Source organism: Glycine max, chromosome 8, assembly GCF_000004515.6.
Source record: "Glycine max cultivar Williams 82 chromosome 8, Glycine_max_v4.0, whole genome shotgun sequence".
In the NCBI taxonomy this organism is placed as follows: domain Eukaryota; kingdom Viridiplantae; phylum Streptophyta; class Magnoliopsida; order Fabales; family Fabaceae; genus Glycine; species Glycine max.
The window spans coordinates 38,990,715-39,015,415 of NC_038244.2; the positions used below are offsets into that span (position 1 = coordinate 38,990,715).

The window sequence follows — 24,701 nt, forward strand, 5'->3', positions numbered from 1 at the left end:
GTACAACATTGGTAATTAGTAATATTTTTTAAAATAATAATAATAAAATAAACAGAGTTGATTATTTTTATTGATTTGTGTGATTAATATCGAAAGTGTCTTAAGGATAGGATAAAATGTATTTTAGTTCCTACACTTACAAGTCGTCCCTTGTAGCATTCTATAATAACTTTTGAATTTCTTTTAGTTTCAATCGTTACATAATGATAAAGAATTAAAGAGAATATAAAGGAATTGATAGAATGAAATATGGTAAGATCTCGCACTGGATTATAGGTTCGAATGTCCTCTTATTTCCTTTAAGTGAGGTAAATGTAAGTATTTATATAAATATTTTTTGAATTTAAAAGTTTTCTCTGCTTTAGATTGGAGCATCATTTTCTTATCCTAAATTTTCATTTATCGAAGTCAACAACTAAAAAGTAAAAATTTAATAAAGCAAGAGCCAAGTAAATAAAAAAGTGTTTATATAAAGATTAAAAAGGATAATTTTTAAGTGTAAAGAATAAAAATTCATATGACCAAAATAAGTAATTTTCTCAAAATGTATTATCAATACGACTTTTGTTTTTTTTTTAATTACAAAAATTGATGTTTTTAGAAACACAATTCATAGTTTGGAAACAAAACGAATATTTCCTTGTTTGGATGGAGAAATTTTAAAATTCTGAGAAATTTTAAATTATAAGAATTTCAAATACTTCAATTGAAATTCTTTTATTTTCAAAATTTTGTGTTTGAATAAAAAAATTAAAATTATGAGGATAAAAAAAATGAATGAAAAAAAGAGAACATATGGTTGATGTACTAGTTATACATGTTTTTCTATATTCACATCCGATCAATATTTTAGGAGCTCTGACTATGTTCCTTGAAGAAGAGAATTTTAATTTGAAGGAAATTGAAATTTTTTTAAAATTTCAAAATTTTAAATTCTTCATAAAAATTATCCAAACAATGAATTCTAAATTACAAAAATTCAAATTCTTTGATAAATTAATTTTTTCAGTTAAAATTCTCTATCCAAACACGTGAATTGTTTTTAACTACACTCGTGATAAATTTTTTTTAACAATGCCAATTTTTGTAAAAAAAAAAGTCTATCAATACATTGCCACCGCGAGCTACGTACGTCATAACGCAACGTCAGTATCATCAGTGGGAAAGCATTGGTCGGTCGAAGAAGTAAGTATCCTTGGACAACAATCATCCGAAGAAATTAATACTTCTTCCGTCCAAATTCTTTTAAAAAATAATTATTGTATTAAATTTATCAATTATTATATTATGATTTCAAAATTATCTATTTTTTTTCTATTCATTTACTTATTTTTTTATTAATGTTTGAAGAAAAAATAATTAAAATATACTTATTAAAAATAAGAATGGACAGAGGGAGTAGTAAGCAACACGTCATTGCCTCGTTGGTAATTACGACGAAAACACTAATTGAAAAGTGTGGAAACAACATGCAAAGACTTCATTCGTCAACGCAACTTATCTTTAGAACACGCACTTGACAAGGAATGTACGACAAAATTTCTCTTGTTCTTTCCATCCCCATGTCTTAACTCTCATGGGAATAACTTCGCGAACAAGAATAGTGCTTTTCCTTTTCGATTTTGATCAATCTAGATAATCTATAATTTTATATACTAAAATATTGAAAGAAAGGCCATGTGAAAGGATGTACACATGTCACAATTAGAAATCTAGAAACTACTTGTTGCTATATTATACACGTGCCGTGCAAGGCTTTCAATAAAACTATTGATTTGGCTATGAAAAAAAAAAGATTCAATTCATTCTACTAAAAAAATTAATAATTAATATTTATCAATAAAAAAATCACAATTACTATATTTAATTCATAGTTTAGTGTGAGTTGATTCCATTGAAATAGCAAGTTCTTGCACTAGAGAATTTTCTAAGTTCCAAAAAAAAAAACAAGATTAGATTTCTTTTACTAATATGGTAATGCCTCTCTCTTTCTCTTAATCTCAACCATTGGATTTATTTACGATAATTGATTTTTCTTTCTCCAAATATTCATCTTGATCTTGATGACTCGCTTATCCCTTTTCATTTTTCAGCATTAGATTTAGATCAATGATGCAATGATCATATTACATCATCGTCTAAAACTTGTTAAATACATTGTTACTTTAACTTTATTTTTTTTCTCTCACTTCACTTATTTCTTACTACTACTATGGCAATGCCTCTCTCTTTCTCTTAATCTTAACCATTGAATTTATTTATGACACTTTGTTTTTCTTTCTCCAAATACCCATCTTAAGATCTTGATGACGAACTTATCCCTTTTAATTTTTCAGCATTAGATTTAGATCAATGATACAATAATCGTATTATATCATCGTCAAAAACTTGTTAAACATGTTGTTATTTTAATTTCATTATTTTTGTCTTTCTCACTTCACTTATTTTTACTACTACCACCCGCACAATATACTCTCATTTCCAAATAGTAATAATAAAAAATCCAATGTGAGTCTTCCATCCTCCGAGCTCTAAATTTTCGTTATCTCCTTTTTTTTCAGCGGATTAAGTTAATTTTACAAACATAACATGCCAGCAAAAAGAAAACCCCCCATATATGAAAATGTAGACGCTGAATAAAATGGTTATTACTATTATTTATGACAATAAATAGTCATAAATACTTGATAACCACCCAATCAGTTCACATTTCAACCATATACAATAACGATTCCCTCAAGCCTGTGCAAATCCACTGTTACACACTTTGGTTTGATTTAGAAGAGAGGAATTTTTGTTACACACTTTGAGTGTGTTTGATTTAGAAGAGCTAGAAATTTTTGAATTAAAATACAAGTGTGGATTCCATAGAATAAAGTACAAAAATTCTTTGGTATATTGTTTATCTCCTTCATACCAAACACACCTTTAGGGAGAGGAAGAAAAAGATGAGAAAATGACATTTAAAATCATAGGCATTAAGCACCAAATTCCTAAGCCATTCTTTTCTAGATAGCCCCACTCACTATCATGAATTAGGGGTATTAGTGATATGGTTTAGTATAATTTTATCTTAAAATTAGTTGGAACCAAACAAAAAAATAAGTGTGATATAATTTGGTTTGATTTAAATTAATTATAAAATCTGAATCAAACCAATATTTTGTAATTTAATTTGGTTTGATTTGTGTGGTTTTAAAATTATGCTAGTAAGTATTAAAAAAAGTTCATGAAATATTGGATAAAACTTGAATAATAATAATTAGTTTAATGCTATAAATGAACAATAAAAATTTCAACAATTAAATAAAAATTAGAATAGAGTTAGAAAATAGAAATTAGAAAGTGTCTCAATTAGAAGTAGGGGTGAGAATAGACTAGGCCGGCCTACAGGGACCTACGACCTGGCCTACATAAAGCCTGACCTACATAAAGTCTGGCCTGACCTGACCTATTTAATTAAAAGACTAGACTCGGGCTTTTTTAAAAGTATATTAAATTAAATAGGTCAGGCTTAGGCTTATTAAAAAGCTTTATAAGCCTGATAGGCCGGCCTATATATATATTTTTATATTATTTTTTGGGTACAATTAATATTATTTTTTAAAAAAACTAGCAGATTTCATTCCTATAATTAAGTAAAATTTTAATTACAAACGGTGAGTCATGTGTTCTTTTATATTTCTCATTATTTTTATTAGTTTTTCTATTTCTGTTAATAGTTCCTTCTTCTATTCCTGGTAAGTTTCATTTTTCTTTTATTACGTTCTCCTGTATTCTAGAGCAAATAAAAATCATATCCTATCATATATTATTACATTCCTATCATATCCTATTATGTCCCTATACAAAAATCATATCATATCTTATGATGAATATGGAGGAGCTAATGATGAAATGACGTTATTATTAATTTTATTGGTAGATATTTTATGTACCCATTCTGCTAAAAAATTAATTGTAGACTAAACTCAGGCCTTTTAAAGTCTGACCTAACCTGACCTATTTTCACCCCTAATTAGAAGGCACATGAGCAGTGTCTTTTCAAATATATAGTCTAAAACTTTTCTTTCTCATCCATTTCAAATAATTAGTATCTTATACTCGTCCACAATTTTTGTCTTCGGAAACCCAAAACGAGAAAGAAGTATTTGACATATCGTATCCTAATAAAGACCAACGAGCCAATCCTCATTGAATGTTCCTTTGCTAGTAGAATAACTCCACATAAAACTAGAATACTTAAAACTAGCAGAGAACACGAAGAATAATAACTAAAAACTGAATGCTGGATTCATTAATCATCCTATAAACATGTTATAGGTAGCAATTGAAAAATATTGAAGTTTACGACCAGAAAAAACATTTATAGGAAAAACATATATTTATGTGTAGTGAAAACATATTTTTCAGAATTAACACAATGCAAGTCTACAAGCCACAAAGGTCACATCACATGTAAGCAATGCATATGGTGTAGCATTTTGCCCACACAAGCAAGAATCAGGTTGTCATAACCTAAAACCATTTAAGACGGCACCATGTTGAAGGAACAGCAGAAAAAAAAAACACTATTTCAGATTAGCAATTAAGAAAAAAGATGAACAGAGTTGCAAGAAAATAACCCTAATGTTATTCGTTACCGTTTTGTCTACTGTCCCTTGTCACAGGAAAAAAATCACTCTGGCCCCCCCAAAAATAAAAAACATCAGGGCTTCAACATGGTATGCACATATAATAAAACTATGAGTTATGTCAACTCAACTTACTGACACAGCTCACAGTAATGGTTCTTTAAAGGCTTTGAACGGTCTCCTTACAAACAACAAAAGTGTACAATCCAACGATTCCAGCCACGAGCAGAACAGAACGGTGAAGTCGAAAGCACAGGCTCCACAATCTCAACATAACTGCCAACAGGACCACATATCTGATTTAAGTCTTGACAACAATATAGTTCAACAATACACAGATTGTGAATGTAAAGATCACTCTATTGAAAATTAATTTAGTAACAAACTAGCAAAAAGAATCTTGGTATGCACAACTGATGTGCTATATACAAATGGGTAAATGTTTCTCACTGTTAGATATTCTGGGATCTATACATGTCAAAGATATACAATAAAATGAAATTACGTAGCATAACTCTTTAAAACAGCAAAAATGGGGGAGAAAAGATAACTTCCTTACAGCAAAGAGATTCATGGATCCTAGAGATATTATTTATCCTCGGCCATCTTCCTGCGTATCTCATGAGCAACATTAAAAATTCCAAGTGTTGGCTGGTTGCAGACAAAACACTTCTTATTCTTAGCATGATGCTGTAAATAAAACAGACAGAAAGTTAGACATACTTAAATAGAAAGAAATTACGTGTTACTATAATAACAATGTCACAAGTCTAAAGGAACACATCCTGTGCCTATTCCCAAAACATAAGATCAAAAGAACATCCCATAGTATACATTAATAACGGGTCAGCGTAATCTGTCAATTCTTTCAGAGCTGAATCATTTAACAAACCAGAGTAAGTAATCAATCATATAACAACTGCAACCTAATATAATCAAACTAAAATGAGTAACATAAAATATTGATTATAAATATTGAATCAAACACTCAAAATTATATAACTTCAAACTATTACTAATCTACTAATTAAAGCTTATTTGCAACAACTGTAAGTCTATACCTTCAATGCACAATGCTCGCAGAAGTAGCGCTTGCATTTGGTTACAACAGGATCCACAAAAGGATTTCTACAAATGAAACATGCAAATGGTAATGAACCATCTTCATCTTCATCAGTCAAATTAGCACCCTCCTCCTCATCCGCATCCTCACCTGCAGCCAATTTCATCTTCCTTGCTTTCTCAACTTCTTCCCATTCCTTCTCCATCTGCCACCCAGACTTGTAATCCCCTTGATCATGCATAAACTTGCATGAATCATGGTATCCACAGCAACCAGTTTCCTTATAATCCTTACATATGTCAGGCTGATAATCAAACCTTGCTGAAACTCTTATATGAGCTGAAGCCCAAAGAGGACCATGTGACCCACCAGCTTTTTCACTAGCAATTGCTTGCTCCCTACGAAAGCCAGCCTTGTAATCTTTGTAATTGTTGATTCCCTTATATAATTTTTCATCCTCAGAACTTGCACTTTTCCCTTTCAAACTCCCTGCTGCTTGCTTAAGAGCTCTTTCACGGATGGCACGGGCATCTTTGGAAAACTCAGTCTCGGTCTCTAGAGTTGCTGTTGCTTTGCTACCATGTTGAACTTGAATCTCTTTTGAAGACTCAAACTGAAACACTGGTTTCCCAGATTCTTCAATTGGTTCAGCAGATGCAGAGCTTTTTGAAGACCCAGTGGAAAAGTACAACTTATTGTCAGGCTTCAAGGTCTTTTTCTGAATATGCAACAGAGAGCTCTCCTTGTTTGAGTCCTCCTCATTATCTTCATTATCAAATAGTCTGTTTCCTTATATTCTTTTTGTTAACAGGTTTTCTGAAGAAACTAAATACTGAAAATAAACAAAATATATATATATATATATATATATATATATATATATAGTATAATGCAGAGAACAAAAGCAAACAAGATTGGAAATTTTGGCCCAATGCATGGGCAGAAATGAACAAGTTATAGATAAAATAAGCAACATACCTTGTTCAGTTTTCTGGTTTTTGGCAGATTTGGAGAGTTGATCAGAATCTCCCATGATTAGAATGAACCTTTGCGTCGGCTAGAGACACTGCAAGACACAGAAGACTCCTTCTTTCGACCAAAGTGAGAAGTAAACTCGTCCTTGACAGAGAGCACCTCCTAAACTAACACAAGTTTTTCTGAATGTTATTTCTCATTGATGAAATTTCAATCAAGTTTGCCCTTTAAATAGGCTGGCTACAAAGATATCCCTAACAATTACCCAAATGGATAAAATAATGATCTTATCTGAATCAGGATTCTGATATCAAGATCTTATTAAGACAAACAAGATAGACTAAAATAATTCAAGATTTGGATATGAAATTCCTAATTCGTGATCTATATCAGATTTATATGCAGCTATCACAATTTAACATCCAAATCAAAATAATGAATAAGACTATATTATATTTCAAATCTATTAACCTATTATTACAAATTGTTTAAACCAGTACATTCCAAGTCATTTAAAAAACCAATATCAAAAATCTCATTTAGAATTTACTCAACAAAAAGGGCAACCTGACCACCAGACCCACACCAACCCAACTATTTTTTTACCCTTTTGCTAGTTAAATTAAACACCTTACGGGCCAGATAAGGTTAGAAAGGAAAAGTCAAACAGACTTTAGAAGCTGTTTAGTTTGAGAAAATATTTTCTATTTCCAGTTTCAGTTTCCACTTTATTTTTATTTTTTTCTTCAAAAATTTGTATAAGAAACAATGAAAACAACTTTTTATTGTTTTTCATTTTCACCTTTTTCCTGCATAAACTTCAAAATACAGGAAACAGTAAGAATTGAAAATGAAAACAACAAGCATTTTCTCAAACCAAATGGTCCCGTAGATAATAAGACAAAATAGATAATTATATTTGGTGTGTAATCAGAGAAACCCAGTTTTCTGAAATAGAGGCCCAAGAAGCATACCCAAAAGCAGAAGCTGAGTATTTAGATTTGTTTTCAGTATCATGTATGCTTTCAAGTTCCAAGAGGACAAATGAAAACGTGTGCCACGAGTTCATATCTATCCAGTAACAAAAGTATCAACTGGTGGTGCTTTTGCAGATCAAAAGTTAGCAATCATCCAAGACAAGTAAGTGCAATTGTGAAAATTTACAAACAAGGAACAAAAACTAGGTAGTATCTTATTTTCAAGTGAAGCACTTCCTTTTACACTGCTAACCACCGTTGGCAGAACCCCAAACAAAATACTGAGAACAAACAAATGAAATAGGTTATTGATGTTCCAACAATTAATTCCATCATAAGATGACAAGGACACTAGTGGTAGAAGGGAACGTTAGCAAAAAGAAAATAAAAACTACTCTAACTTTATTAATGGAAAATGGCTTTCTCCATTCCAATTAGAGGTGTGATATAACAACTATCCGGTAGGATGCAGGTTGCAAGTTATATCAAGTAAGGTAAAAAAAATAAATTAAAGAATTTAATGAAAGTCTCTAAAATGAAATTTCAGCCCCATCAAAATCTAATTTTTTTGGGATTTTGTGAGCTAAAGTTGTTCAGGTCATGATCAAATCAAGCTAAAAAAAAGTTATCGTTTAATTCAAACTCAAAATTTAAAAGTACTTGAATTTTAATGTTTAAGTCTTACGTTTTATTGAGCGGATTCCTATCAGATCAGCTAGCTCAATCAAATTTAGTATTAAGCTTAAAGGTAATTTGGACAGGGAGAATAATAAAAGTATTGAAGTGGGAAGCGCTTTCTCCTTTTTGTTTGCCAAACAGCCCTCAAAAGGAAAGAAAATACCCTTTCTCTTTTTTGCCAAGTTCGGAAAGAAAATACCCTATTCTCCACCTAATATTTTTTCAACAAAAATTATAAGAAGGAATTTGGTACTTTATTTGGGTGAATTTCATACTTAAAACATCAGCCTTATTTAATAATAATAAACAAAATACTTATAATTGAATAAGAAATTTTTTGAAGAAACGTGATTAAGTATATAGTGTTAATGAATTACCAATTAAATTATTGATTTACTTGCCAACAGAGCCCCTGCCCTCAATGATTTCTTTTTGATGGGATTCTATCCCGCAGGCACAGTTTATAGTTACAGAATTCTATAGGAATAAATATGTTTTTTGTTATTTTTTCACCCTTTTTGTTAATATTATCTCTTGGCTTGCTACTCTAGGTATCTTATTACTTATAAATACATTTATATGATTTTTATTACTTATAAATACAAGTTATCTTATTTATAGTAATCAAATCAACAGTGATATAATTTATTATTTTTAATAGTACTCAATATATTTTTTAATTAAAATTAAATTAATTGATAAAAGTCATCAAATTAATTATTATAAGAGTTATTTTTAATTGTAATCAAATCAATTCATAATATTAATACAATTAAAAAGAGTAATATATGTTATCATTAACTTAAAATTAAATAAAAAGGTAATATATGTAACAGTTAATTTTATAACAATTTAAAAAGATAATGTACTTTTGTTGCGTAAGAAATTTATTATACAATTTGAGTAATAAAAAATTCAAAAAAATGAAATTGTGATTTTGTACAAAAATATATGAATGAAGAGAGGGAAAAAGGAAAAGTTAGAAAGGATGTGGTGGCAATTACTCTTAAGTGATAGAGGCTAACAACAATTTAGTTGAAATCAATAATAATACACTTTGAATAATTTGGTGAAACAAGGAATAATGTTAACAACTTTTATAGAGGTCTCATTGATTATATTTCTTAATTCTACACCAATAACAATTTATTTTATACTGCAGGCTCATATCCTGCCTATCTTATTTCTCCAGCTTGTTTACATCAGCTTAATGAAAATATTTGATTGATGGTTCTTGTTTGCAGTTCTAGTGCTTAATTTTTATGTTAAGAGAATGTCATTAAAATTAATTGCTCCAATAAAATGTTTCCGGCATTGACCAGCCTGAGTTGAGGTTTGAAAACATAAAAAGGCAAGGAATGTATGATGAAAAAGTGTATATGAATAAAATGCAATTATCGTTGATTGGTGCTAATTAAAATGGAGTGTCCTATGTATACCAAGTACTTGTTGGGTAAACTACAACAGCACCTTGCATAAATGAAGAACATAGAAAATGTTACAAAACAGATTTTAGAAAAGTATTTTTAAAAACTTTTATCACCAACGCCCACCGTGGGGCTCGAACCCACGACCACAAGGTTAAGAGCCTTGCGCTCTACCAACTGAGCTAGACGGGCTTACAATTAAAATGTGACTTTTATTTTATTTAAAATTTTTCCTCCGGGTTTTGTCACCTACCATTACACATTTATTTCTGCATTAAATTATGGAATATATATATATATATATATATATAATTTTAATTAGAATACTTCATAATGTTAAATAGAAATTCATGATCATTTTTTTTTTAATTTTTACACTTTATTTACTTTAAAAGAGTTAAAAAAAAAGAACATTCTGCACGCACAAACTTTGACGTTGGCAAGGAACGTGAGCAACTGTATTAATAGTATTATACTAAAATTATTTTATTTTAATCGTCACAGTAGAGTTTCTATTAATCAAATATAAAATAATTTAAAAACACTCGCAATGATAAAAAAATTATACTAACATTAAAAAATTTTCATTACATAAATTTATTAATTTTTATAATAATCACCTTAAGTGATACATTATATAATTTTTAATTGGTTGAAAGTATACAAATATGTTATGCTGACAATTAATCTTTTAGTAAAAAAAATATATTAAAAATTTACAATATTTTTTAAAACAATGTTATGAATAAACTCAAGTTAAGAACTTCAAAAAAATTTAATAGAAACATAAATATAGAAAAAAAAACTAAAACGAAAAATCACATGCACCTAGGATCGAGTAAACTTTTTTTTATATTATTATTATTTCAAATATTACGGCTAATTGAAAACGCTTAACTTGAAAGTATGTTAAAAAAATGAAATATAATTTACTTTTGCTCAATACAAATAGAGCGAACTATAGAAAAAAAAAACTGATTATATTATATTATATTACAAGCATTTTGTTCCATGAAATTAAAATTGAAATATCAAATAGATCACTTAAGAGTGCACCATAGAAATACGGGTGTTCACAGGTCCATTCGAATCGATTTTAGTCAAATTTAGGATTCAACCCAATTAAATTTGATCGATTTGATTTTTATAATTTTTTTGAAACTAAACTCAACTCATTTATGATCGGTTTGGATCAACGAGTTACTCATTTAAATTTAATTTTTTTCCTTCTTCTTAGAACTACTATTTTATGTCATGATTCATCCACATATTCAATACAATTAACACAATATTATCAAATGTCTAAAAGTAATAAAATTAATTCATTTAATACCATCAACATAATATTCTAAAATAAACTAATACAAATTAAAATAAAATATTTTTCAACAAGATGTACTTAGTAGTTTGAATCACAATTATTTTCTACAAACTAATTTCTTACAATAAATTTTGCTGCAACTAGATTTGTTGCGATTTGTTGAAACAAATGAATAAAATATGATACATTAATATTATAAACATGAGAAAAAAAATAAATATTGAAAAAAAAGTCAAACAAATAGCAATGTATGAAAGTAATATCTTAAAGAAGTCCCAACACCTACATTACCAACACTTGAAATTCCAATACTAACATTATTTAAAGTCAAATCAAATAACTCTAAAAATTTTCATCAGTTCGATTTTGATCGAATTTATAAATCAAAATCCATGACTTGACCCGTACATGAACGGTTTTGATCGATTCGATTCAATTTTGATCCAAATATATCAATAATCTAATTCAAATTATTCGAATCAATTTGGGTCAATTCGAATTTGTGGATGACTTATACCCATAAACAACCCTACATAGAAAATTATTGATGCAAGCATTAGTTGTTAATTATTGAAGAGAGTCTTCTCCCGACCAAGAGCTTCTAGTCCTTTCAACATTCTTTCGTGCAAGTAGAAAGAAAATACTAGTTTCACCTATCTAGTCTTAAATTCGTTGAACTGTGTATTTGTAATTTTAGCAAGGTTAGGGTTTAGGGAGGACTACTAGATAGGTGACCTAGCCTTGCTCTATAATATATTATGCTAAAAGGAATTATGATTGAAAATATACCACTATATTATGGATGGATCCAAATGGGAGAAGGATTAATTCCGAAAAATAAAAGCTCCAAATATGTTCTGGCTACACAAAAAAATCATTAAAAAAAACCTTATTGGTTGATACTTTTAAAAAAATATAGTTTTTTTAAAGATTTATTTCACATAAATTTTATCTTTTGAAGATTTATTTTATATTAAACAAGCCTTTCAAAAAAATTTAATTTAAAAAATATTTCATATTACAAAACTTTAAAATTTTAATTTATTTTTTCATATTGTTTTTATTCTATAATACTATTTTATTTATTATTAATTTTTAGGTTATGTATATAATTTAATCTCATATATACATTATCAATTGCATGTGTTCCCGCCGTTTACACATTCTTAATTTAATCATTATATGTAAAATATATTCTTAATTAATTTGATCTTTATAATAATTAAGAAATGCTCTACAAGTATATCACCAAATTAAGAATGAATTACATATCTAGAATTCAAATTAAGAATGTGTTGCACATACAAAGATTAAATTAAGAATGCATAAAAGACATCATAAAGATAAATCAAATCGATAGTATTTGTACATACAAAGACAAATTTAATGAGTTTTTACTACAAGGACTAGATTAACTACACATTTAACTTACTTTTTATTTGTTATAATCTATTTGTATGATTTTGATAACTTCTTTTCATAATTTTTCAATGATTATGATGATATTTCACTATTTTTTTTATCTTTCATCTTTTTAGTATCTTTACAATCTATTTTTATATTAATATTTGTAATTTATTGCAAAAAATTTAGTAATTATAATATGGATTTTCTATGAATATACTATTGCATACTATAACATTAGTATTATTTACTAATTACAAATAAAATGCATATAAATAAAGAGTTGGAAATATTATTTCTAAAACAGCATGATATACCTCTAGTGTCCACTTAATGGTGAGATTTGAAATAATATGTATGAGATTCTAAGTTCAAATATTAAGTGTCATTGTTAAAGAAAAAACAGTATGATATGCTGGAATTTACTAACTATAATCTTTATAATAAGTTTAGCATTTAGTGTATATTGACTTGAAAGATTCTTGTAGCAATTTGCAGCAGTTTTATATAGATAGTAACATTCTTAAATTACGTTTATAAGTTCCTTCATTTTCAGCTCCGAACAATGGCTTCTTCGTTCTCCTTCTGCACCCTCAAGTTTCGCACCAAACCCAACGATAGTAGAAGCAGTGCTTCCTCTCTTCCCCGTATTCTATTCTGTCACAACCTCCACGATGACATTCACACACCCACTGACCAAATCAACCGAAGGTTCACTTCTCCACACTCTCATGCACTTTCTCACAGCTTTCTAATTTCTATTGATTATTCATAATTATTCATGCATACCCATCTTCTGAAATCTCTTTACACGTCAATGATTTTGTATCTTAAAGACAACTCATATTGAGAAGCAGCGAAATAGCGACCATCGGTGCCATCTTCGACTTCAGGTACCCCCGGCCCCTCCTCTGTTTTTTAGAAATTTTTCTTTTCATTTTATTTTGAACGTAAATTTAATTCAAGATTTGATTTTGTTAGTGAGTAGTGAGACCCTTTTGGTTTTTAGTATTAGTTTTGTTTTGTATTGAAAATGGGTAGTTATTAAAAAAGAGGGTATTGTGTGTTTTTTTTTTTTTTTTTTTTTGTGGTGCAGTGGGAAAAAACCTGATTATCTTGGAGTGCAGAAAAACCCACCAGCTTTAGCTCTGTGTCCGGTAACTAGGAACTGCGTATCAACCTCTGAGAATATCAGTGATCGCACTCATTATGCTCCTCTTTGGTAAAAACTTTCCTTGTTTTCCTCATTTTAATTTTAGCCTTCCTTTTCAAACCGCCAAGTTAATTTTTTAACCGTGTATTGGTGGTTTTTTTTTGGTCCTTGAATGATACATAGGATTTTTCAAATAATTGGTTCAAAGACTAATTATATTTATAATATGTGATTGTAGTTGGTCAAAGGGGAAATTGTTTGATTTTTATCATGTATAAAATGTTTTTGGACCAATAATAATAACAAATAAAATAAGATTAATTTTTAACTCAATTGGTTGATTAAGAGTAAAAATATTTGTGATCTCTCATCAAAATAAAAAAATTTCTCTTCATTTTAAAACAAAAATCACATCTTTAAAATTTAAAAGTCAGGTCCACACTTAAGATACTTAACTTAAACATAGGTACTCAAACCAAAAATTTTCAAATATGTGAGATCCCACACAAATTTTTATTTATTAGAAATCTTAAAATAAATTAAATGTTTATCAGGAATTTGAATGTATTTTAGCCTATTTTCGAACAAGGTTTTATCATACAAAATTTATGGATCCAACAAAATAAAAATAAGAAATTGTCATGGCTTGGTTTCCAAAACTGAACCTCATGTTCAAGAACACGTGGAAGCACAACTGCAGCTTTGTCTTAGCTCATCATCAAGCGCCAGTTAGCAATATTTTGCGGGAATAGACAATGAGACCAAAACCTTCATCATGCACAAGTCTATTTTAGTTGCACTAGGGTTTTGGAGCCTTTCACAAGACCAAAACTAGATACGATTCATGCTAAAATAAAGCCTAAAGCCTTTTGGAATTATTCACAGCAAAATCCGATGTTGACATCAACCATATGTAACATTATAATATATTACTAGCCTTTAAAATTCAATTCCACATTCAACAAAATTTATTACCCTGTTCTCTCTACACTACGCAATTAGAAAACAAAAGGTTGAGCGGAGAAAAATCTAGAAAGTGCTTAGAAATTCAACTAAATTTTGTCAAACAGGACGAGCCAATAAATACGATTAATGACAGCTACGAGAAATGTATATTTTTAGTTTAGAAACACGTCTTTAGTTATATCATAACAAAAAATAAAAATTAAAGTTGTGTTTAAATATATGTTTTATTTAAAAAAATTAAAAATTAGGAAATTGTGTTTTAATTCATGACTTTAAGTTAAAGTCACGAATTAAAAGATGGCTTTAATAAAAGTAAATTTAAAAAATAAATAAAGAAGTCATGTTTGAAAATATACCTTTCGTTGAAATGTTGTGCTTTTAAAACACAACTTGCTCATTTATTGATTTTTTAAAAATAAATTTACCTATTTTGGGATTTTTTTTTTATAAAAAATGCACCACTCTAGTAAGTAAACCTTTTTTTTATATATAAAAAATTGCATTCAGGTAAACAACATAATTAAGTGTTTACTGATTCATTGAAACACTTATGTATAAGTTGTTTATGTGATTGAAGAGAAAATAAAGTTAAATTATTTTCTTATAAATTGTAATATGTTTTCATGAGCTATGGAAAGTTTATTGAAATAAACTGAAAATAGATTGTGGATATTTCATAAATACATATCTTAAAATTATTTTAAATATTCCAAACACTTATATAAATACTATAAGCACTTGTAATAGAAGAAAGATAAGAATGTAAAATAAATTGATTTTTTTTCCATAAGTTGATTTAAGTTAAAATCAACTTATGTATCATAACACCTCAGGTTTTGAAAAAGTTAAATGAGAGAGTTTTTAACAAAGTTAAGTGTATAAGTTAAATTTAAGAGAAAAACACAATTTATTCTACCTTTTCTTTTCCCCATTTGTAATTGTTTATGGCCAATTTGATCCAAACAACATCTTTAGCCTAAATAAGCTCTTCCAATCACACTCTAAGTTTAAGTATGATTACTATGATGTTTAGATTTCATTGTGTTGTTTTTTATGACCTTAATTTTCCGTCGAGTAACGCCATATTTGAATTAAAGTTTGTAAATTTTAGATGAAATTCATTTTGCAAACTGAATTTGTAAAATCAACTCTTCCTTTACTTCCAAAATCCAAACTTTATTATTGGACAAAGATGAATCGTGGAGTTACTTTGTTTTAAATTTTTAATTTTAATTATTGTTCAGGAACTACAATCCTGAAGGTAGGAAAAACCCTGTGAGCAGAGAAGAGGCAATGGAGGAACTGATAGACGTGGTAATAAATCTAGCTGAAATCATAAGTTATTTTCATGAATGCATTGCAATTTCCCTTTCCTAGCCTGTGTATCAACAAATGTTATTATTTATAATAAGTTTAATTTTCATGCACTGACCGTATATAATAATTTTATATTGATATCTAATCATAAATCATCATTTAAATTATTTTAAGATAATTAATTTAAAAGTTAATAAATTTACCGTATATAATGAATTATAATTGAATAATTGTATAAAAAATTTATAATGTCACTGTATAATTCTTTTTCTCATTTATAATTTGGTTGTAAGTTGTAGCTTGTAATAGCAGGTTATTTACCTTTTTCCAATCATTGAAGTAAAGTTAAAATCCAGCTCTGGATAATTTTATAGATAGAATCAACAACACCAGACAAATTTACACCACGAATAGTTGAAAGGAAGGAAGACTATATTCATGTGGAGTACCAAAGCTCAATCTTGGGGGTATGTGTAACTTACATCAAAAGGAAACTCATCGTGGAGAAAAATAATAATTTTGTACATTTTAGATGATAATCAAGAACCATCTCTAATCCCTTCTCCCCTCCTTTTTATTTTTTCTGCCATGTGCTAGCAGTTTGTGCATGATGTTGAGTTCTGGTTTCCACTGGGTAAGGGTTCTACTGTGGAGTATCGATCTGCATCTCGGTTGGGGAACTTTGATTTTGATGTGAATAAGAAAAGAATAAAGGTATGTTTGTATCATTCCTTTGTGCTGTCTCGGTAGTTAACATGAAGAAATGATTAAAAGATATTTTGTCCTTTAGGTTTTTTGGTTATATTTAGTTTGATTTTTTATTTTTTAAAAGTTAAATTTAGTCCTTTATGTTTTTAAAACGAATCAAAATGATCACTATTTCGAGATGTAAAACTTTTTTATTAGATTTACTTACATGCAAATTATGCAACTTGACTAATGTTTGAAAAAAAAAATCATCAATATGATAAAAATAATGAGTGTCACAAGCAATTAAAAAAGAATTTGATATTAATTTTTTAAAATTTATTGATTCCTTATTGAATTCACCTTTCATGCAATTTTTAATGTTTTATAATTTTTTTGGTTTGAACATATATTATGAGCTGAGATCAACTCAGTGAATTTTCCTAGTGTTTGAGGCCTAAGAACCTCCTAAGAGAAAGGTGAGGGAAGGAAAAACTTGTATTATTTTCTGCTTCCATTCTATTACATGATTCATTCATATATATAAGTGCCAAATACTAAAGGTTGCTATCCCATTCTAGCAAATTCTAACAACACAACACTATCCCATTCTAGCAAATTCTAACAACACAGCACTGACAGAATTTGGCAAATAATAGAAAAGCATAAATGGCAGACAACATATGCTCCTTTGGCCAATTAAGTTTTGCCAGCTCAGCACTCCTTATCAAATTAGTTATAAAAATCCCTCAAATGTTGAGGTTTGATGATTTTCCTTCTGACCTCTGGTTTGTGCTTATCTCCCTTGTATCTGCCTTTAGCATTGTTGTTTCAATATTATTCCATTGCTGAGTCCATTGTAGTTGCTTTATTCCTTTCATAACATTCTCTAGCCCATCAAAAACACCTTGTCCTCAGGGTGTTGGGACCTCAAATCTAGACCTCAAAATAGCTTGGTGGCACAATTCAAAAAAAAAAAATAGCTAAAACACGAGGTGGGTTTAGAAAAAAAGAAAAATAACACGTGAGTAAAATTTGGGCCATGGTGATTTGGGCTTGCTATGGGAAAGATGGAGGTGTAGAAAAAGAAAAGTAGGCGATAAAAAAAACAAGCTGAAACAAGGGGGTGAGTATAGAAAGAAGAAAGGTACATAAGTGAAGTTGTTGGGCTGGTTGGGGCCCTGACAATGATAATCCTCGAGGGTTACCAACATCGTGAAGGTGAGTGGGTTGGGTGGTGACCTGCGTCACAGAGCATTAATCCTATCCCTACGCCTTTTCTCTGGTTGGTTGTGGCTCACGGAAACACCAACAACTCTAAATACTGCTCCAATGGGTGCAAGCCACGAAGGGGACTCACCAAATTGAAGAGATACTATTGTTTCATGGTCATAAGAAGAAGCAAAAAGAGGGAGCGAGAGTTGTGAATAGCAGTTTGCACGGCCAAGACCTTGATGGTCGAACATCACTATCCACGAAGCGTAAACCTGCACCGACCGTGGTCGTGGTGGAGGCGGTGGCTTCGGTGGTGGTGGTGGAGGTGACGGCGGCGGATACGGTGGTTGTGGGAGGGAGGCAAGGGAGGAGCCAAGGGGCACAAGGTGGTGTTGTGCGACAACATGTAGAACATTATGAAACTCGGGATTCGCTGTTTGGCTCGCAGAGTCCTTAAGAACTTTCTTGAGGATTGTTTACGGTACTCTGTTACCTACACTAAGTACGTTAAGAGGAAAACGGGTACCATGGTGGATGTTGTTGCCGTTCTCAAGAGGCAAGGTAGGGTGAAGTGGTGCTACAAGCTTCCCCGTAGTGTCTCCTCTGCTAGTAAGCGAAGCCAGCAAGGATGCGAGATGTTGGCATGGGAGGCGTGGTCGGTATGGGGGCGGCTGGTGGCGGTGACTGTAGAGGGGAGGAAGATGGAAAGTGAAGAGTGGGATGGTGAAGGCTCAGTCGTTGAAGAAGGTCGTCGATTGTGGAGGCCATGGTGTCAACGGCAACGACCAATTTGAGTTTATTGTTGGTGAGTTTCGTGATGGCTGCTTCGATGCAGTCCATAGCAAAGTCCGCAACATCTATGTGGAAATTGCTTTCCATTTTTGGGGGTAAGATGGGAGATGATGGTGGAAGAGTTCGCTCGGTACCAAACAAGCCAAGAAAACGTGTGCGGGTGCTCTCAAAATCAATCCCAAGGGATTGAGCTGGATGTACAAAAGGATAAGGGGTGTGCGGAAACGAAGGGGATAGGTCCTACAAAAATGGGTGCTGGTGGGTGGCTATGTGGAATGGATGTCGTGGGAAGAGGTGGTTTGGGCTGGCATGACAGCCATGGAAGGCAACCACTGGAGCTTAATGAAAGCACTAAATTGTTATGAGCTAAGATCAACTCAGTGAATTTCCTTGGTGTTTGAGGCCTAGGAACCTCCTAAGAGAAAGGTGAGGGAAGGAAAAACTTGTATTATTTTATGCTTCCATTCTATTACATGATTCATTCATATATATAAGTGCCAAATACTAAAGGTTGCTATCCCATTCTAGCAAATTCTAAGAAACAACACTGACAAAATTTGACAAATAACAGAAAAGCATAAAGGGTAGATAGCATACGCTCCTTTGGCCAATTAAGTTCTGCCAGCTCAGCACTCCTTGTCGAATTAGTTATAGAAATCCCTCAAATGTTGAGGTATGATGATTTTCCTTCTGACCTCTAGTTTGCGCTTGTCTCCCTTGTATCTGCCTTTAGCATTTTTGTTTCAGTATTATTCCATTGTTGAGTCTATTATAACTGCTTTATTCCTTTCATAACAACGTCTATTAGGTTCTATATTTTCAATGTACATGAGTTTATTGACAAATTTCATATCTCAAATTAATTAAAAAATCATATATGAAAATAAAAAAATTATTATTTTGGAAAAATCATTTTAACTCATTTTACATAAATAATTAAATTAAACTTTTTAAAAACATAAGGCACCAAACTGAATATAATTAAAATCATAAACAAGTTTTAAGTATATTTTAGTTTAAAGAAATTCTTGGTTCCTTTTCCTTCGTGTCAGTTTATATGATTCACTAAATTTGAGTCTCAATGAATTACTTCTAAATTAGTCACTTATTTTAACTGAAATTAAATTTAGTTAACTGTAATTTGATCAGAAATTTTTTTTTGACAATTTTAATTGGTAGAGACAAAGAGTATTTAGCTGTTGTACAATGAAGAGAGAATTTACTCGAGTATATATATATATGTGTGTGTTTGTTTTGTGCGATGAAAACATTTTGGTTGCTGACAGGCACTGCGACAAGAGTTGGAGAAGAAAGGATGGGAATCTGAAGACATAATATGATGAATTAACTGAAGCAAAATTCCATCAGCATCTAAGCAACTACAATAAATTGAATTCCGCTATGTAAAGCTATTATTGCATATACTCTGTAACCGTTTTACTTTTGTGCAAGATATAAATCTCAGTATCATTGAAAGCAAACTTTTCTTCGATTATTGGAATTGTAGAAATCATTGAGAACAATACTTTAAACTCTTGGGGAAGGAATGAAACGAAAATGTTGCCCCATATCTTCTTGTAGTTAACTGATTGGTCCACACATTTACTACTCCACTAAGTTCAATCTACATTAAATCATCCTTGTTTCAAAATTCTTTATTTATGTTACTTCAAATGCTTTTTTACTTTGATGTTCAGAAATTGTTCAATCTCATTGATCCTCTCCAGAAAATTCCTCCTTGCAACAAATGCAAAGCTAGCCACCTCAAGGTCAAAATGATTATCGTTTTAGTGGCTTATAGCTTATTTTGAGAAAATGTTTTGTGGGTTTGGGGCGAATGAGATTGAAGTTGAATTTTAATTGAAATTTCTGTCAAACAAAATGCAAGCAGAGTTAGCATCTTGAACAAACGGCAAAGCAATCAAACATGTTAGAATAGGATAGAAAATGCACACTAAATGATTATCGTTTAATTTAGTGGTTTATAGCTTATTTTGAGAAAATGTTTGGTGGGTTTGGGGCGAATGAGATTGAAGTTGAATTTTAATTGAAATTTCTGTCAAACAAAATGCAAGCTGATTTAGCATCTTGAACAAACGGCAAAGCAATCAAACATGTTAGAATAGGATAGAAAATGCACACTAAAGCTATAAATAAATTGACTCAGACAAAAATCCAATGCAAATTTAAGTGAAAGCAGTCTAGTTATAATGTGAGCAGACTAGTACTTGTTCAAAGCAATTTCACTGGAAATGCTATTCTTAATTTCGCCTCATGGGAAAAACCCACTACGTCATTTTAAATTTTAGAAGCATTTCAAACATTCTCAATCCAAGACAGGTATCTCCAACAACAATTTCCTGTAAAGCATTAGTCTTTCCTTAGGTCCATGTATTCACGATGAATACCACTGGCATTTAGGATGACGATTTCAACCTTATCTCCCTGTTAAAAACATCCATAGTTTAGTTACACGTTCATCCTACAATCAAATGGTAATTATGTATTTAGCACAAACTTACGGTGTATATATCTCTCTCAGTTGCAGATGCAAAAACAGTTTTGACCAGATCAACTGCTTCTGCTTCAGACAATGGAGTAACAGCATCCTAAAAGAAATCATATTTTTTAATGTAGGCATGTCAGTCAATAAAGTTGAAGAATCAAATATTTCAAGAAAAGCGCCAATTTCAGAACCTCACCTGGGCAGGTAACAGGAGTGGGCTAGGAGACTTCAGCTGGTTATCAAGAAATGGCATAATAAGTGTGGATCCAGAACCCTGAGAGCTATATCCAACCCTCTCATAAGAACCAACAGCATCATATGTGAAGACACATCCCTTTCCTATTCAAGGTTGAAGTAGCAATTAGCAAAAATACAAAATGAGGCATGAACAAGCATAGAAAGCTAAAAGTAGCACACCTTCATTGTCAAGGCCACCCAAAACATTGAAAGCATAATAAGGAAAGAACCGTTTGTAATAAAGAGTGTTTGAGAGCAACTGAGCCATCGCAGGGCAACTCATTTGCTTGTTGTGTTGATGCTGATAAATCTGCATTCAGAGTCAAAAGATGACATCATAAAGGTTCCAGCAAGGGCTTCCATTTTTTGCCATCGTAAACTTAAAACAAGGGAGAAACTGAAGGTACACAACTATTTAAGAGTTTAATACAGTGCTTTCGCAGAGCTTGAAACTCCTGCCTAGTGGGGTCAGGAGAGGGTGGAATTTAAATGTAAAATGTATAGGTAGAAAACTTAAAGACAAAGTTAAGACCCATTCTTTATGGTACATATCAAATATTTACCCATTTATGTTGTTACTACTTGGGCAGAAAATCATAATGTATGTATTCCCTGTGTCACATCAGGCAAGCATATGTACATTGTACTTTCTCCTTTCTCTCTGACTTTTAATGATTGTGATAACTTTATGCAAATCCATGAAGATTCTTGACTTCATTGGACACAGATCCAACTCTAAAACTGATCACTTTATACAAATCTAGAAGTATTTTCTGTTCTATTCTTTCATATATCCACCCATATCTGCTTCTTGGTCATTAATTTCAAACACCAATATGCTGGAAAAGATTGTAACTGTCATAGTGAAAGCGGGCAAAACATTTGAATTTGAAATTAGAATTTTAATATGATGCAGATAATATTTAGGTAGATGTGCTTGAAAATTTTCAAGGCAAAAAAGCAAGTGAAACTGTGCAATTAGAAAAAAAATGAATTGAAGAGAATAGATTGGTAGAATAAATATTTGCAGTTCTTTCCATCATGATTGCAGAGGAGTCTAATGTTACTAAAATGCCTTCAAATTTTATCATGTAGATAACATAAAAATGTCTAACACTCAGAAAAGTTTCAGAACTTCATAAAAATGGGAACTAGGTCAGTCTGGAAAGACTATAGTGACTGGACAGAATTGAAGACAGGATAAATTATGAGATGGTTCATAAGTAACTCTAACTGTAAAGTATCAGATGATACCATTGACCCCTAATAATCAAATGCTAAGTTGCTAGGTACCATAGGAATTAATCTGGAAAATTTAAAATTTTAGAGGTTTCTACTTTCTACCAAATTAAAATCTACTAGGCACAGAATTGGCATATAAACGGGATTCATGCAAATGCCTGCTGAGTAGCTTTTGGTTGTCAGCAATCATTACAGGTATTAGATGGTGACTGAGTTCTGCATTCATGGTGGCATTAAGGGGTAGGATTGTAGAGGCTTCAATCTTCATTGATGTTTATGGTTATCACTAAAATCTAAAACAAAAAACAATTACCAAGGTGATGCACATTGATAAAAGACCTACCTTTATGATTGGTGCAATTAGTGCTCGTCTGGAATAACTCAAATTTTATGAAATAATCACATTTTGCAAAATACAGCATTACCACTTAAAAAAAGTTAGTAAAAATGAATGAATATTTCTTCAAAATTAGCTAAACTGAGAATCATCAAATCAATCCAGCACGCCATCGAAAACATAAACATATACATTCAAGTTCAACACCTTATTTATAAAAATATTGATTAATATATTACTGAGATTTTTGTTTGTTTGGCCAGATAAAAAATCTCAGACCCAAGTTAGATGAGTATTTGCCCTAGAAAATTACTCTAGGTTTATTGTTCCATAATTCCACATCAGTTACTTTAACCACAGGAAGGTTGAAAACAAATTAAGATTGGACCCAAACCCAATTGAAGTTGTTTTTCCATCATAAGCATAACAGAAACATCCAACATCAACGTAGTTAAACTTCCAGTTCCTTACAGAACATATACCAACCAAGAGATTAAAATAGAATATTGTAGTTTGTAACATTCTAAGCAACCCCAAAAGAATTCACAAGCACTACTAAGTTGTTGTTTTAAGTTTTCGACTCACCAAATGCCTAGCAGACAAAACCTTCTGCAAAGCTTTGACATCAGCTTGAAAGCCAGATGAAGCCATCACACACTTCTCAGCCCTGTCAGGCGAAACAATAAATAAATAAAAAAAAGCCTAACTTTACATCCTTAAACAACACAAACCAAACAAAAAAAATGTGTCCCTTGTGCAATGCTGAGATCAAGTAAATGAAATCAACGGCACCCAAATGCCTCAAATTCAAAGCACCAATCATAAAATTCGAAAAATTGATAATTTAGGGCGAGAATTAATAATTTAGGGGAAAAAACATACAGTTGGGAGATTTTGGAGTAATCGCGAGTGAGGATGTTGTAACCGGTGGACATTCTCGTATCTGCGGCGATAACGCAGTAATCTGCTCCAGCAATCGCAACACATGATCTACAAAAAACGAAGAAAATAAAAAACAAATAAACGAATGAATGAAAAAATTGAATAATACATACTCTTTTAGAGATAGAGAGAGAAAGGGTAACCTTACCCTCCGTTGTTATCGTAAGGAGACCAATTGGCATGTTGTTTCGTCATGGTGAATGAATGAGAGTGAGTGAAGAACAGAGAGAGAAGAGAACGGAGAAGAAAAATGAACTAGGGCGTCGCGTGAAAAAGAGTAAGGTTTTTGGTTTTCTCTGGCTTCGTCTCTCTCAGTCTTTAACTCTACACACTTCAGATCTGTCTGTCTTCGCTAACACGAAATAGTTTTTTTATCTTTTAATTTGTTTAATGCAGCACATATATTTATTTTATTTAATCAACTTTTAAAGTAATAGATAAATATTTTTAAATATATAAATTATTTTATGATTAAAACTTATACTGAATAAATATTTATGATTAAAATTTATATTTTTAATAATTTATAATTTAAAAAAATCTTAAATTTAAAATAAAAATAAAAAATTATAAATTAGAAAAAAAGAGAGATTAAGAAAGTTCTTAAAAACTTTACTATTGAATCTAAAAAGAAATTTTACTCTTCAAAACAAATTTTTAAGGGGATATTTAGTTTGAGTGTTTTCTGTTTTCATTTTTACTGAAAATATAAAATGATGATAAAAATATGTTTGGTTGAATTTTTGAAAACATTTTAAGTGAAAATGAAAACAGGAAATAACTAAAAAATGAAAATAATAAGATTTGTTTTCTGTGTTTTTAGTTGTA

At 30.7% G+C, this 24,701-nt stretch overlaps 2 protein-coding genes, 1 non-coding gene and 1 pseudogene across 3 annotated transcripts; 1 reads left to right on the forward strand and 3 right to left on the reverse strand.

Moving 5' to 3' along the window:
• Window positions 1-3,612: 3,612 nt before the first annotated feature.
• Window positions 3,613-8,131, reverse strand: LOC100809760 (zinc finger CCCH domain-containing protein 1-like; annotated as a pseudogene).
• A 1,742-nt stretch (window positions 8,132-9,873) lies between these two features.
• On the reverse strand, window positions 9,874-9,946 carry TRNAK-CUU (transfer RNA lysine (anticodon CUU)). The gene has a single exon. It is a non-coding gene; the product is annotated as a tRNA-Lys (tRNA).
• Window positions 9,947-13,044: 3,098 nt separating this feature from the next.
• On the forward strand, window positions 13,045-20,624 carry LOC100806732 (uncharacterized). Its single transcript, XM_041018496.1, has 8 exons — window positions 13,045-13,190; window positions 13,316-13,372; window positions 13,576-13,701; window positions 15,843-15,912; window positions 16,290-16,382; window positions 16,516-16,629; window position 17,521; window positions 19,896-20,624. The coding sequence occupies exons 1-8, from the start codon at window positions 13,045-13,047 to the stop codon at window positions 19,934-19,936; spliced, it is 648 nt and encodes a 215-aa protein (XP_040874430.1). The 3' UTR covers window positions 19,937-20,624.
• A 120-nt stretch (window positions 20,625-20,744) lies between these two features.
• On the reverse strand, window positions 20,745-24,226 carry LOC100810291 (proteasome subunit beta type-1-like). The gene is made up of 7 exons (NM_001289230.2): window positions 24,022-24,226; window positions 23,814-23,921; window positions 23,517-23,598; window positions 21,533-21,662; window positions 21,312-21,454; window positions 21,132-21,218; window positions 20,745-21,054 (listed from the first exon to the last, which is right to left on the reverse strand). The coding sequence occupies exons 1-7, from the start codon at window positions 24,066-24,068 to the stop codon at window positions 20,980-20,982; spliced, it is 672 nt and encodes a 223-aa protein (NP_001276159.2). The 5' UTR covers window positions 24,069-24,226; the 3' UTR covers window positions 20,745-20,979.
• Window positions 24,227-24,701: the final 475 nt, after the last annotated feature.

Bases quoted from the DNA above. Each gene is read 5' to 3' on its own strand.
- LOC100806732 (XM_041018496.1), top strand. From the start codon at position 13,045: ATGGCTTCTTCGTTCTCCTTCTGCACCCTCAAGTTTCGCACCAAACCC. The intron at 13,373-13,575 runs GTACCCCCGGCC...TTTGTGGTGCAG, and splicing joins GGTGCCATCTTCGACTTCAG to TGGGAAAAAACCTGATTATC. The intron at 13,702-15,842 runs GTAAAAACTTTC...ATTATTGTTCAG, and splicing joins ACTCATTATGCTCCTCTTTG to GAACTACAATCCTGAAGGTA.
- LOC100810291 (NM_001289230.2), bottom strand. From the start codon at position 24,068: ATGACGAAACAACATGCCAATTGGTCTCCTTACGATAACAACGGAGG. The intron at 23,922-24,021 runs GTAAGGTTACCC...CGTTTTTTGTAG, and splicing joins CCTTACGATAACAACGGAGG to ATCATGTGTTGCGATTGCTG. The intron at 23,599-23,813 runs GTATGTTTTTTC...TTCGCCTGACAG, and splicing joins TACTCCAAAATCTCCCAACT to GGCTGAGAAGTGTGTGATGG.